Here is a 15,000-nt window from a genome sequence, read left to right as displayed (position 1 = left end):
ACTGCACTGTGCCAACCTGCGATCAGATACTGCACTGTGCCAGCCTACACTCAGATACTGCACTGTGCCAACCTGCGCTCAGATACTGCACTGTGCTAACCTGCGCTCAGATACTGCACTGTGCCAACCTACGCTCAGATACTGCACTGTGCCAACCTACGCTCAGATACTGCACTGTGCTAACCTGCGCTCAGATACTGCACTGTGCCAACCTGCGCTCAGATACTGCACTGTGCCAAACTGCGCTCAGATACTGCACTGTGCTCTCGCTCACTCTGATATTCCTCCCTCTCTCCCCCCTTCCCTCACTCTTTCTCAGTTACGTGTGGGAGCACCTGCAGGTGGGGTATGTCCAGGGCATGTGTGACCTGCTGGCCCCGCTAATGGTCATTCTGGAAGATGGTACGTATATATACACACACGCGCACATGCACTCACACATACACACACACACACACACACGCACACAGTCCCGTACTGCTATACTTGTGAAGACTTCCCATTGACTACATTCATTCCGTAACCTCTAACCCTAACCCTAACCATAACCACTACATGCCTAACCTTAACCCTAACCTTAACCTAATTGTAACCCTAACCTTAAGTCCTAACCCTAAGACAGCCTCTTGAACTTGTGAGGACCAGCAAAAGGTCCCCACGTTGCATAATTTTCCTCTTCTTTCTATCCTTATGAGGACATTTGGTTCTCACAAAGATAGTATTACAAGTTCACTCACACATACACACACACACACTCACACACTGTTCCACCAATCCCTGTTCTCGTGTGTGCTGAGGAGTGCCCTCTCTCATATCCCAGAATGCCTTGCATACAGCTGCTTCACCCAGTTGATGAAGAGGATGAGCCAGAACTTCCCCAGCGGGGGTGCCATGGATACTCATTTTGCGAACATGAGGTCGCTGATACAGGTGAGTACTTATCTCCCTGCTCCACAGTGTTGTTCCTGCCTGACTAACCTCAGGCCTGTGAGTGTGAGTGTGTGTGTGTGTGTGTGTGTGTGCTGTTTGTGTAATCTCAGACCTGTGTGTTAGGGTAATCTCAGACCTGTGTGTGTGTGTGTGTGTGTGTGTGTGTATGTGTATGCGTGTGTGTGTGTGTGTGTGTGTGTGTGTGCAGGCATGTGCGTATCTGTACATGTGTGAGGGTATATGTGTGTGTGTGTGTTGTTAGGGTAATCTCAGTGTGTTTTGGTGCAGATCCTGGACTCAGAGCTGTTTGAGCTGATGCAGCAGAATGGGGACTACACACACTTCTACTTCTGCTACCGCTGGTTCCTCCTGGACTTCAAACGAGGTAGCGATTGCACACGGGAACATGAAGCAGTGTCACATTCACAATAAAGCCTGATTTATATTTAATTACACAACCCTTTCGACAAGTGTTGCATAACAAAATATATGCATTATCAACGGAAAAAAAGTGTCACACAATCACGCACCTCTAGAATATGTCACAGAACTTCATACTTTGTCGCACAGTGTTGATGGGACAGCCAAATGGAACACTGAAATTCATTGTCATGGATACTTGATTATATTCGGTTTATCTGAGTGACAGACCACCTTTTTCTGTTTGCGTCATTTTTTAAACAGAAGTAGATATAAGATTTATTCCTCCCCTGTTTCTCAGTAATTTCAGTGGGCACTGCAATGTTTTCACAAATGGAAACATTAGCAGTTTGGTGTCTCGTTACCATAGAGACAATGGAACCCTTCCCACAGGCTTTTGCTGAAGTATAAATTCAAAATGTCGTGCGACACTTTCATTTTTGTCGTGAGCTCCATAATGTTTGGGACAAACTTTTTTTTTTTCTTGATTTGGCTCTGTACTCCGCAATTTTAGATTTGTAATCAAACAAATCACATGTGGTTAAAGTGCATATCCATAGCTTTTATTAAAGGGTATTTTTACAAATTAGGGTTCCAACTTAGAAGCAGAAATTACAGCAGTTTTTATACACAGTCCCCCCAATTTCAGGGCACCATAATGTTTGGGACAAATGTCTTGTTTATGATTAGTCAGGCGTGCTCAATTGCTTCTTTAGTGCAGGTATAAAGGAGTTTTCAGTATCTAGTCTTGATTCTAGGTCTTAGATTGCCTATGGAGTCTGTTTTTGGTGTTTATCAATGTGAGGACCAGAGTTGTGCCAATGAAAGTCCAGAAAGCCATCGTAAGGCTGACATCTTACATTCTTTTTCTCCAAAAATATAATAATCGGGACAGGGATTCGATAAGAAATGGATTCGATACGCGGAATCGGAATCAGTAAAATTCAAGATACCCAGCCCTACAGCCCACACTGGTGCGCCTGTCACACCAATCTCTCTCCCTCTCTCCCCCTCCCTCTCTCCTTGTCTCAGAGATGCTCTATGAGGACGTGTTTTCGGTGTGGGAGGTGATCTGGGTGGCTCCTCGGATCTCTTCTCGGCACTTTGTCCTGTTCATCGCCCTGGCGCTGGTGGAGGTGTACCGGGAGATCATCCGCGACAACAACATGGACTTCACCGACATCATCAAGTTTTTCAACGGTGAGTTACTGACTGCTGTGTGTGTGTATGTGTGTGTCTAAGAGAGGACTCTCAGTGTGTATGTGTGTGTCTAAGAGAGGACTCTGTGTGTGTATGTGTGTGTCTAAGAGAGGACTCACTGTGTGTATGTGTGTGTCTAAGAGAGGACTCACTGTGTGTGTGTGTGTGTCTAAGAGAGGACTCTCAGTGTGTATGTGTGTGTCTAAGAGAGGACTCTCAGTGTGTATGTGTGTGTCTAAGAGAGGACTCACTGTGTGCGTGTGTGTGTGTGTGTCTAAGAGAGGACTCACTGTGTGTGTGTGTGTGTGTATATGTGTGTCTAAAAGAGGACTCACTGTGTGCATGTGTGTGTCTAAGAGAGGACTCACTGTGTGCATGTGTGTGTCTAAGAGAGGACTCTCTGTGTGTATGTGTGTGTCTAAGAGAAGACTCTCTGTGTGTATGTGTGTGTCTAAGAGAGGACTCACTGTGTGTATGTGTGTGTCTAAGAGAGGACCCTCTGTGTGTATGTGTGTCTAAGAGTGGACCCTGTGTGTGTGTGTGTGCGTGTGTGTGTGTCTAAGAGAGGACTCACTGTGTGTGTGTGTGTCTAAGAGAGGACTCATTGTGTGTATGTGTGTCTAAGAGAGGACTCTGTGTGTGTATATGTGTGACTAAGAGAGGACTCACTGTGTGTGTGTGTGTCTAAGAGAGGACTCATTGTGTATATGTGTGTCTAAGAGAGGACCCTCTGTGTGTATGTGTGTGTCTAAGAGAGGACTCTGTGTGTGTGTGTGTCTCAGAGAGGACTCACTGTGTGTGTGTGTGTGTGTCTCAGAGAGGACTCTCTGTGTGTGTGTGTGTGTCTCAGAGAGGACTCACTGTGTGTACACGCATGCTGTCTCTCTAACAGAAATGGCGGAGCGTCATGACGTGCAGCGTATTCTCCAGATTGCTCGTGAGCTGGTGCACAAAGTCCAGACTCTGATTGAGAACAAGTGAGCGGAGCTAGAAACAGTTGGGGGCGGAGCCAGGAGGGGTTGGGGGCGGAGCCAAGAAGAAGGGGAGGAAGAAACGAGTCCCTCAGTGACCACTCCCCACAGTCCCGCATACCAGCTGCACTGACTGGCCGTCGTGCCACAGGGATGGGTGGGCTGGAGTGGGCGGGGTTTGTCCATGGTGGGCGGGGCCTCAGCCTGCTGGCTCTGGGTGTATTTAACTTGCTCTTCACAGAATGCCATTGTGTCAGAGTCTGCATGCATGTGAGTTTGAGCACACTGTGACCTAGTTTTAACTTTTTATGTAAAACAGACACACACACACGCACACATACACACACAGCATATTTACTAGATCGTTTTAGATCAGTACAGTTTACAGGAACGAATCGCGCCCAATCTCACGGTCGACGGAGTCGTGTCTTTCCCGAAGGGTCGCCAGAAAGCACAGGCGAAGAGGAGGTTTGCGTGACAGAGCTCAGCCTGTTCAGAGCGGGATCCAGTCCGAGCAGCACAGCTGCTGGAGCACCCCAGAGCCCGGCGTGGACGGCACGTCTGGTCCGAGCTCAGCACAGTACAGTTGCCAACGTGCTTCACGCCACTTCGCCACTGAAGCAAAGACAGGAATTATCCAGTTTTCTGTGACCAAAAGAACTGTGCCAATTTCAGCAGCTTTTCATGGTGTTTGTACGCGGAGCGTTTAAAATGACCGATTCAGCTTCCCTTTTTCTGCTCTTCGACATCTCGGTTTGTCGGGGTGAAAAATACAGACGTTGCCTTCATGAAAATACTCAACACTTATATCTGCTTTTTGCACTTTGAAGACATTCCCTAACCTGCGTCAGTGATCTCCTTTAAACAGAGATGCATATGTGTGTGTTGTTACCGGGGAGGAGGGGCTTAACTCTGCACCCCCCGGAGACAAGACACAGGAGGGGATTGAGGGAGGGGTTCATTCCCCAGAAAGGAGGGCCATCTGGACCAATGAGATGTGACCTGCTCTCCCACTGAAAAGCCACGCCCCTCTCCATTTCTGCCTCCAGTCTGTTACTGTTACATCTGGGATAGACCAACATCTGTGACCCAAATGCCTGGTGTGTCTCTGATTACACCTCTTAGCTCATCTCTGTCAGCTAGGGTTCATCCACTCAATACAGGAACAGGAAATATGCAGGAAGAGGAAATGGAAATATACAGGAAGTGTAATGGGAAATATACAGGAAGAGGAAGTATACAGGGAGTGTAATGGGGAAATATACAGGAAGAGGAATAGGAAATATGCAGGAAAAGGAAGTATACAGGAAGTGTAATGGGGAAATATGCAGGAAGAGGAAAGGTTGCAGAAGCTTTTGGCAGGAGCTTGTGTACCAAAGCCTTGTGGCATGCACATGTGCAATTTAAACCATCTCTTAAGACTGTTTACTAGGTGTATTAAATATATGACTGGCTGTTTCTATTTCTACTGTGCAGAGTTCTTTATCCCCCCTGTCTGTCTCTCCCACTGTACAGAGCGAAAGCCCAATATTTCTATAACGGGACAGCGATGGTGGCTAATTTTAAATTGTATTTTTTACGCTGGTTTCGCGAGACCAGGACCCGGCCTGCACATGGCACATGCGTGGGAACCTTGAATGTGTGCCGTTTGTTACGCGTTGACTGTTACGTGTCTCTTCATTAGTGTGGTGCACTGACTTTTATTTGACAATTTTAGTTCTTATTTGGAAACCAACATTTGAATGATACAAATATGTATTGTAAAGGATATATCATTTATCTTGAATGTAATATATTAATAAAAAAAGATCTCATTATTCTTCTTGTTATTAACGCTGTGTGCACGTGACTCGTTTGCCCTAGATGAGATATCTGCAAGTGGAACTCTCCTGTTCTTCCTCAGTGTTTCCCCCCAGTTGTATTTCAGTGTAGGACGGAGAGATCAAACCGCTTTTATATTGAAGAAATGCATCCCTTTCCCCCCTCTGCCCTGGACACTGAACAGTCATTGCTCTCCCCCCCGTATACAAAAAAAAAAGATCACACCGTGGTGGACAGGTTACAAAAATGTTTAATCTTTACACAGTCGAACCCTGAAGCAGTGAGCTTCCACATGAGTACCCACGGAATTGCACTATACGAAGGCATGAGAATCAAACACTAAAATAGATATTGCATCTTCAAAAGCTAATAGTCTTCCATAAATACTTTCTGTGCAATTAAAGTCACTGCTTGTTCTTATAACAGAATCACAGACTTTTACAGAGAGGAAAATAATCCCAATGAGCAGGTGTGACAGGAGAAGAAAAGAAAAAAAAAAAAAAGAGAGAAAAAAACAGCGACAACATTCTGAGGCCAAATGCATGGTACAGTAATGACATAACAGCCAGAGGAACTGTGGGACAGAGAGAGTGGTCTGAGCCAGAGTGAGAGTGTGTGTAGGAGTATGTGTGTGAGTGTATGTAGGAGTATGTGTGTGTGTAGGACTGTGTGTGTGTGTGTGTCTGAGAGTGTGTGTGCCCTCTGTAGTGATGGATGTCCTCTCCTCTGTAGTGATTGATTTTGCATCTCCTCTGTCCTGAGCTCCATTCTCCTCCACCCTGAAAGGCAGAGAGCAGCACTCAGCTAACAGGTTCCCACCTGTGGGAACTCCAAAATCAGGTTAAGACTGAGGGGACCCCAAAATCAGGCTGGGTCCGAGGGGACCCCAAAATTAGGCTAAGTCTGAGGGAACCCCAACATCAGGCTGGGTCTGAGGGGACCCCAAAATCAGGCTAAGTCTGAGGGGACGTCAAAATCAGGCTGGGTCTGAGGGTACCCCAAAATCAGGCTGGGTCTGAAGGGACTAGATGAGATATCAGGCCAGGTCTGAGGGGACCCCAAAATCAGGCCAAGTCTGAGGGGACCTCGACATCAGGCCAGGTCTGAGGGAACCCCAACATCAGCCTGAGTAGAGGCACCAGGGGCTGGCTTCATAAAAGCATTATGTTGAGATTAAGTGCTAACGTCGGACGTTCAGTGAGGTGTAAATTTTACACCAGTTGCACAAGTTTGGCCGTGAAATGTCCCACGCTGCCCAGGGCTAAAATCTACACCTGGGCGGGGGGGGTAAGCCAGGCGTAGCCTTGACTGATGCTGTAATTACTAGGGTTGCCACCTTCAATGTGGAAAATTTGGACAAATTTGGAAAAATCAGAGACATGTTTCACACTCACAAATATTCATGCCTCTGACACGCACTGACAAACATACACACACACACACACACAGCAGGGCAATGCTACCACTCTGATTCTGTTTCTTAACTATTGTGAAACTGGCTTCAATTTATTCATAATTACAATCTTCTCACTGTTGTGAAAGACTATGTGTACGGATCTTCGGGTAGGAAAACAAATCGAGTCCTGTACTGATTCAGTAAGGAATAAAGCATTTTAATCTTCAATACAAGAGGATTCGGGTGGCAACCCTAGTAATTACAATCAAAACTTTCTTCTTTCAATTTGTGTTTGAAATGATACGGTTGGGCAATAATGTATCTTTGTTTTGGGCAAACAGAAACACATCGCCCTCTGAAAAAAATGGTCTTCTTCTCAGCTTCTTATAAGAAACCAGCCAGCTCCACATTATGCGAATTAGGAGTTCACACCTCTATGCAGCTCACTTTGCATGTGAACGCCTGTTGTAATTAGCACCCGCCAATCTCTAGCTGGTACAAGCGACGTCAGCAGCTGACCTACACCGGACCTACTGCATGCCCGACTTCAGTGGGGACCAACGTAAGGGGAACGTTGGGCAGAAAGACTGGTCGAACAACCATGGAATTCTGGAACCTTCTGCTGAAACCCTCAACGCTGTACATAAGGATGAAGGTTTACTACAAGTCCAATAAGTCATGCAAAGATGGTAAGGTTTCTATTCATTCAAAACTTGCGCCATTTTAAAAATGAAACGCACTCCTATGAATCATTTTACAATGGATTACTGCAGCTTTCTCAAGCCCAGCATTGCTGCCGATGCACACGTTGCTTAGCCCAGCTGTGATTCGCCATCGTGTGATCGCAGGCTGCTTTTCTTTCCCATTTCCATTCGAGCCTGTGAAAAGGAGCCACTTGATTCTTCAGTTTACAATCGAATCGCCATGACAGCGCCACGCAGCGTACGCCCCGACAGCTCTGTACTGAAACACGCAATCGAACCGACACCCACGCGCACACCGAGCTACGCAAACGTACAAACCAGAGTTCTCAACGGGCCTGGAAATCCAAGCCCGACCCGACCGGCCCGAGTGAGGTGAAAGCAGAACACATTCGCCCATCGCTAACTTCCTTTCTATTACCGATTTTTGCACTTCGATCTCGTCACGTCTTTTTCTGACTTTATTTGTGTTGTTGTAAACTCACTGTTGATAGCATATCCCCTCGCCTCCGTCCCGTTCCTGTATATCATGATACAACTGAGCAAGTTAGCGTGTGCGCGGCGTCCAGAAAAGCTATTTGCGCTGAAGCTGTATATTTGTAGTAGTTAATCACAGCAAACGGGACTTCTGGTGTGATTAAACGTACATTTTACCAACTAGAGAAAGCCTGTGTTTGATCGATTCAAAAAGTAGCAATCAGCGCAATGGACTGTGCTGTAAAAATAGCTATGTGAGCTAAATACACACACACACACACACTTTTTTTTTTCTTTCTTTTTTTTTCTTTCGCGCCTGACCCAAATAAATTATTACACAGTTTTGACTCGGGTCGGGCTGACTTTGAGAACTCCAATACAAACATAGCACAAGAACAAAACATCCCCTTAAAAAGACTCCACCCCCCACACTCACACACACACACACACACACACACACAAAGTGAGGACCTAGCAGTGCCAAACCGTCCTCAGACTGAAGGCAAAAGAGAGCTGCACACTCTGGATGGGGCTGAAAGTAAAAGTGAGTCTGTGGGTGTGGCTTAATGAGGAAGAGTGTCACACACTTCTGTGGGCGTGGCTATCCTCCTCTTCCTCCTAACTGGGATCAGGCTTTTCTGGAGACTTTTGGAGCTGCAGAGAAAGAGGAAGAGCGTCGTGAGAGGCAGGACAGGGCAGATTATATAAACACACATGTACGCACGGACGAACACACACGCACACACACATATATACGCACACACACGCGCACACACACAGTCATAGTCCCTGGGGCCCCGCACTGGGAGGGTGTGTGTCAGGCAGTGGTAGACCCTACAGGCAGCAGGCAGGCTGTAGACTGAGTTATTAAAGCAGGTTGTGATTTACTGGGCCAGAGGCCGTGCAGGAGCAGTAAAACACTGAGTGCCGTTTAATCCTCCTTACTCTGCCCTCAGTGGGGCTTCAGAGTATATTAACCCTCATAAAAAGCCGCAACGCCTTCTAATAGCAGCAGGACGTATGTGAGCTAGACAACATAGGGCAGTAAAATCGCTTAGTGTAGCACCCAGGACAGCTCACTCCCTCTACTCCAGCCCTCACAGAGACACAGAGTCTGGCTGCTACGCTACGCTAGCCCTTACAGAGACAGAGTCAGACAGCTACGCTACGCTAGCCCTCACACAGAGACATAGAGCCTGACTGCTATGCTACGCTAGCCCTTACAGAGACACAAAACGTGACCGTTACACTAGCCCTCACACAGAGCCTGACTGCTACGCTACGCTAGCCCTCACACAGAGACACAGTCTGGCTGCTACGCTAGCCCTCACAGAGACACAGTCTGGCTGCTACGCTACGCTAGCCCTCACACAGAGCCTGACTGCTACGCTACGCTAGCCCTCACACAGAGACACAGTCTGGCTGCTACGCTAGCCCTCACACAGAGACACAGTCTGGCTGCTACGCTAGCCCTCACACAGAGACACAGTCTGGCTGCTACGCTAGCCCTCACACAGAGCCTGACTGCTACGCTACGCTAGCCCTCACACAGAGACACAGTCTGGCTGCTACGCTAGCCCTCACAGAGACACAGTCTGGCTGCTACGCTACGCTAGCCCTCACACAGAGACACAGGGCCTGACTGCTACGCTACACTATCCCTCACACAGAGACACAGAGCCTGACTGCTACGCTACGCTAGCCCTCACAGAGACAGAGTCTAACCACTACGCTACGCTAGCCCTCACAGAGACAGAGTCTAACCACTACGCTACGCTAGCCCTCACAGAGACAGAGTCTAACCACTACGCTACGCTAGCCCTCACAGAGACACAGAGCCTGACTGCTACGCTACGCTAGCCCTTACAGAGACACAAAACGTGACCGTTACACTAGCCCTCACACAGACACACAAACAGTCTGACCGCTACGCTACGCTAGCCCTCACAGAGACATAGAGCCTGACTGCTACGCTACGCTAGCCCTCACAGAGAGCCTGACTGCTACGCTACGCTAGCCCTCACACAGAGACACAGTCTGGCTGCTATGCTAGCCCTCACACAGAGACACAGTCTGGCTGCTACGCTAGCCCTCACATAGAGACACAGAGTCTGACCGCTACACTACGCTAGCCCTCACACAGACACACAGAGTCAGACCGCTATGCTACGCTAGCCCTCACACAGACACACAGAGTCAGACCGCTATGCTACGCTAGCCTTCACACAGAGACACAGAGCCTGACTGCTACGCTACGCTAGCCCTCACACAGAGACACAGTCTGGCTGCTACGCTACACTAGCCCTCACACAGAGACACAGGGCCTGACTGCTACGCTACGCTAGCCCTCACACAGAGCCTGACTGCTACGCTACGCTAGCACTCACACAGAGACACAGTCTGGCTGCTACGCTAGCCCTCACACAGAGACACAGAGCCTGACTGCTACACTACGCTAGCCCTCACACAGAGACACAGAGCCTGACTGCTACGCTACGCTAGCCCTCACGCAGAGACACAGAGTCGGACCGCTATGCTACGCTAGCCCTCACACAGAGACACAGAGCCTGACTGCTACGCTACGCTAGCCCTCACACAGAGACACAGAGTCGGACCGCTACGCTACGCTAACCCTCACACAGAGACACAAAACGTGACCTTTACACTATGCCTCACACAGAGACACAGAGCCAGACCACTACACCCAGTACACTGCCCCTATTTCAAGACAAGCAGCCCCTGATAGAGAGCAGGCAGATAGATCACATGACTGCTCTTTTCCAAGGCAGACAGAGTGGTCACGACTGCCCTGTCCCAAAACAGACAGGGAGATCACATGACTGTTCTGCCCAGTTAGCCCTGCTCACTCTCTCTGTCTCGCTTTCTCTCCCACTCGGAACACACAGGGAAAGTGTTTGTGTAAACATGTTATTGCTGCCTGTGGTCAACAGAGGGCAGCACACTCCTACTAAAGAGTAAAAGAACTGTCTGGCAAAGCAAAATGATTTAAGACATGAACTACCCACTAAAATGAAATGATGCATTCCTAACATTAACCCAGGAAAACGGATCGGAGAGGCCAGTGCAGAATGGAAAAAAGATATTCAGAGACAGCAATAGCAAGAGGACAAAAAAGAAAGAGAGAAAAATAACTATGGTCCCAGTACACGTCACTTTGCTGACGTCTGTACAATGATGCAGGGGGAAATAAAGAGATCACTTTTGGGGGGGGAGGGTGAGAAGGTATAGAACAGCAGGCAGAACAGCTACAGTACCTGTTGTTGTTCTTTAAGAAAATCAGGCAGCTGAAATTCACCTTTAAACACCTGGAAAAACAAAGCAAGGGTTTTAGAAGCGGGAAGGGAAAACGCAGGCAGCACAGCTTTGTGTTTGACTCTGATCTGCAACGGCTGTCTGGGAGGCACGCAGCGAGAGGGACGAGCGGACCACACCTGCGAGAGAAAGGTCTACAGAGCTCCACCCCCGTCTCTCTGAGTGAAAGCTGTACGGAGCTCCGCCCCCCTCTGAGTGAAAGCTGTAGGGAGCTCCGCCCCCCTCTGAGTGAAAGCTGTATGGAGCTCCGCCCCCTCTGAGTGAAAGCTGTACGGAGCTCCGCCCCCCTCTGAGTGAAAGCTGTAGGGAGCTCCGCCCCCCTCTGAGAGAAAGCTGTACGGAGCTCCGCCCCCCTCTCTCTGAGTGAAAGCTGTACGGAGCTCCGCCCCCCTCTGAGTGAAAGCTGTACGGAGCTCCGCCCCCCTCTCTCTGAGTGAAAGCTGTACGGAGCTCCGCCCCCCTCTCTCTGAGTGAAAGCTGTACGGAGCTCCGCCCCCCTCTCTCTGAGTGAAAGCTGTACGGAGCTCCGCCCCCCTCTCTCTGAGTGAAAGCTGTACGGAGCTCCGCCCCCCTCTCTCTGAGTGAAAGCTGTATGAAACTCCGCCTCCCACTCTCTGAGTGAAAGCTGTACGGAGCTCCGCCCCCCTCTCTCTGAGTGAAAGCTGTACGGAGCTCCGCCCCCTTTTCTCTGAGTGAAAGCTGTACGGAGCTCCGCCCACTCTGAGTGAAAGCTGTACGGAGCTCCGCCCCCCTCTCTCTGAGTGAAAGCTGTACGGAGCTCCGCCCCCCTCTCTCTGAGTGAAAGCTGTACGGAGCTCCGCCCCCTCTCTCTGAGTGAAAGCTGTACGGAGCTCCGCCCCCTCTCTCTGAGTGAAAGCTGTACAGAGCTCCGCCCCCCTCTCTCTGAGTGAAAGCTGTACGGAGCTCCGCCCCCCTCTCTCTGAGTGAAAGCTGTACGGAGCTCCGCCCCCCTCTCTCTGATTGAAAGCTGTATGAAACTCCGCCTCCCACTCTGAGTATGAGTTATGCATGCAGCTGAACTCATTAATATCGAGGCTGCTCTATATTTACTCTTTTTTCCACAAATAGCTCAACTCTGTATTCAATAATCTCTCTACTCTTTATTACACAGCTCTACTCATTTCAGGAGCCTCTGCTAAATTCGTACCGACGCAGTGGAGACAGTGAGAGGAGGAGCACGGCATTGTGGGAGGTTACAGCCTCTGGAAGCCAGAGCTTTGGGTGGGGCAATAGTCATGATCAGAGAGTTAGAGTGAGCTCACTTCCTGTGGGCCAGAAGGGGTGAAGAATTCAGACAGTGGGGGCCAAGGGGGGGGGGGGGGGGGTGGGAGGGGAACTAGACCAGACCAAATCTCTGCATATTTCGAAAAACTCTCCTTCCAAAAGCCACTCCTTGCTCCCCTATCCAGTTCTCCTGAAGCAGAGAGACTCACCCAGATTTCACAAGCAGTCAAACTATGCAGAGGTGTATCGGTTAGGGGATCTCCAGAGGGGAACAAAGAAGCTTTTGAGAGCTGCCTAAATCTCAACAAGCAACTACCATGACCGCACCTAAATGCTGTCCAAAAAGAACCCCTCAAAGTGCACTTTCCAGAATGTTGTGTATTTCTTTTGTTCTTCAGTCTTTTGGGATTCAGGTGTCACCTGGCTGTTCTGACTAGCTGTGGGGATTCAGGTGACACCTGGCTGTTCTGTCTGGCTGTGGGGATTCAGGTGTCACCTGGCTGTTCTGACTGGTTGTGGGGATTCAGGTGTCACCTGGCTGTTCTGCCTGGCAGTGGGGATTCAGGTGACACCTGGCTGTTCTGACTGGTTGTGGGGATTCAGGTGTCACCTGGCTGTTCTGCCTGGCTGTGGGGATTCAGGTGGCACCTGGCTGTTCTGACTGGCTGTGGGGATTCAGGTGGCACCTGGCTGTTCTGACTGGCTGTAGGATTCAGGTGACACCTGGCTGTTCTGACTGGCTGTGGGGATTCAGGTGTCACCTGGCTGTTCTGTCTGGCTGTGGGGATTCAGGTGTCACCTGGCTGTTCTGACTAGCTGTGGGGATTCAGGAGACACCTGGCTGTTCTGTCTGGCTGTGGGGATTCAGGTGGCACCTGGCTGTTCTGCCTGGCTGTGGGGATTCAGGTGACACCTGGCTGTCCTGCCTGGCTGTGGGGATTCAGGTGGCACCTGGCTGTTCTGCCTGGCTGTGGGGATTCAGGTGTCACCTGGCTGTTCTGACTGGCAGTGGGGATTCAGGTGGCACCTGGCTGTTCTGCCTGGCTGTGGGGATTCAGGTGACACCTGGCTGTTCTGCCTGGCAGTGGGGATTCAGGTGTCACCTGGCTGATCGTGGTAATTAAAAAGTAACTACATGTGCAATGCAAGCTCATTTATTCTCAATGAGCTCATTCACTCCTGTTGCTTTATGAACAGAACACCTCACTTTTACATTTCATATTAAACCCTTGGCATGTTTTTCACAGTGCCATTGAGTATTATGAAATATCCCTTACTTCTAGTTAGCCTGACAGCGAAGCCACTGACGCCTGTCAGAGGGGGTCATATGGGGATAAGTGGCGTGAAATGGGGTGAGTCTGGTTCTGATTTCACCCTGTACACATGTCCCAAACACAGACGATTATGGATGTGATTCATCAATGGGAGATGGATGGAAATAATCAGTGGGAGGTGGATGTGACTAATCAGAAGAAGGTGCGGCAGTGTAGTATAATGGGTAAGGTCTTGTAACCTAAAGGTTGCAGGTTCGAGTCCCCGCTAGGACACTGCTGTTGTACCCTTGAGCAAGGTACTTAACCCGCATTGCTTCAGTATATATCCAGCTGTATAAATGGATGCAATGCTCAATGGTATGTAAAAAGTTGTGTAAGTCGCTCTGGATAAGAGCGTCTGCTAAATGCCTGTAATATAATGTAAAAGGTGGATGTGATTAATCATAGGGAGGTGGATGTGCTTAATGAGTGGGTGGTAGATGTGATTGTATTAGTCTGAGTCTGTTCTGGGGTGTGAACACATTTCTGTGCAGCAGAACAGCAGCAGAACCAGACGTCCCCCCCCCCCCCATGGGAAACTAAATCCCAAAAGAAGATTATGAAAATGTGTGTGTGTGTGTGAGAGAGAGAGAGAGTGAGTCAGAGAGAGACAGAGAGAGAGTGTGTGTGTGTGTGTGTGTGTGTGTGTGCGCGCATATGCATGCATGTGCGAGTGTGTGTGCCTGCATTGAGGGTGTTGTTGATTGGTACTGTGCGTTGGAGGCAGTGGAGGGGAAGATTTTGGACACTCTCTTGCATTTGTAAGCCCAAATGGAATTTATTTGCGCTGAGTTCCAACATAAGAAGCAGGCATGTTTCCCATTTCCTGAGATTTCAAAAGAGCTCTGGCACTGGCTTTCCTCCTCAGAACAGAACAGAGCAGAACACAGAAACCCTGTAAGTACACTCCGTCTGTACTCACTCTGCTGTAAGTACACTCCTGTAAGTATACTCTGTCTGTACTCACTCTCCTGTAAGTACACTCCTGTAAGTATACTCCGTCTGTACTCACTCTCCTGTAAGTACACTCCACCAGTACTAACGCTGTTGTAAGTATACTCTGCCTGTACTCACTCTCCTGTAAGTACACTCCGCCTGTACTCACTCTCCTGTAAGTACAGTCCGCCTGTACTCACTCTCCTGTAAGTACACTCTGCATGTACTCACTCTCCTGTAAGTACAGTCCGCCTGTA

The 15,000-nt window shown here is 49.0% G+C and overlaps 2 protein-coding genes across 7 annotated transcripts in view; one reads left to right on the top strand and one right to left on the bottom strand.

Annotated features, from left to right (window-relative positions):
• Nucleotides 1–5,338, top strand: part of sgsm2 (small G protein signaling modulator 2) — a 56,579-nt gene extending 51,241 nt beyond the window's left edge. For all 3 annotated transcript variants that reach the window (XM_035384814.1, XM_035384812.1, XM_035384813.1), the window contains 5 exons: nt 320–402; nt 821–930; nt 1,219–1,315; nt 2,383–2,550; nt 3,443–5,338. In XM_035384814.1, coding sequence (XP_035240705.1) covers nt 320–402; nt 821–930; nt 1,219–1,315; nt 2,383–2,550; nt 3,443–3,531 — 547 coding nt within the window. In that variant the 3' untranslated portion in view covers nt 3,532–5,338. The remainder of the gene's footprint in view (nt 1–319; nt 403–820; nt 931–1,218; nt 1,316–2,382; nt 2,551–3,442) is intronic.
• A 236-nt stretch (nt 5,339–5,574) lies between these two features.
• The window catches only part of tpst1 (tyrosylprotein sulfotransferase 1), a 35,180-nt gene continuing 25,754 nt past the window's right edge, over nt 5,575–15,000 (bottom strand). The window contains exons 3-5 of one of the 4 annotated variants that reach the window (XM_035384816.1): nt 11,192–11,242; nt 8,504–8,570; nt 5,575–6,121 (exon numbers count right to left, since the gene is read on the bottom strand). In XM_035384816.1, the coding sequence (XP_035240707.1) occupies nt 8,535–8,570; nt 11,192–11,242 (87 nt within the window). In that variant the 3' untranslated portion in view covers nt 5,575–6,121; nt 8,504–8,534. Of the gene's footprint in view, nt 8,571–11,191; nt 11,243–15,000 lie in introns of all 4 variants that reach the window. The other 3 variants (XM_035384818.1, XM_035384815.1, XM_035384817.1) reach the window with 3 other exon arrangements.

This window comes from Anguilla anguilla, chromosome 12, assembly GCF_013347855.1.
Source record: "Anguilla anguilla isolate fAngAng1 chromosome 12, fAngAng1.pri, whole genome shotgun sequence".
NCBI lineage: Eukaryota > Metazoa > Chordata > Actinopteri > Anguilliformes > Anguillidae > Anguilla > Anguilla anguilla.
This window is presented reverse-complemented; position numbering and strand designations above follow the sequence as displayed.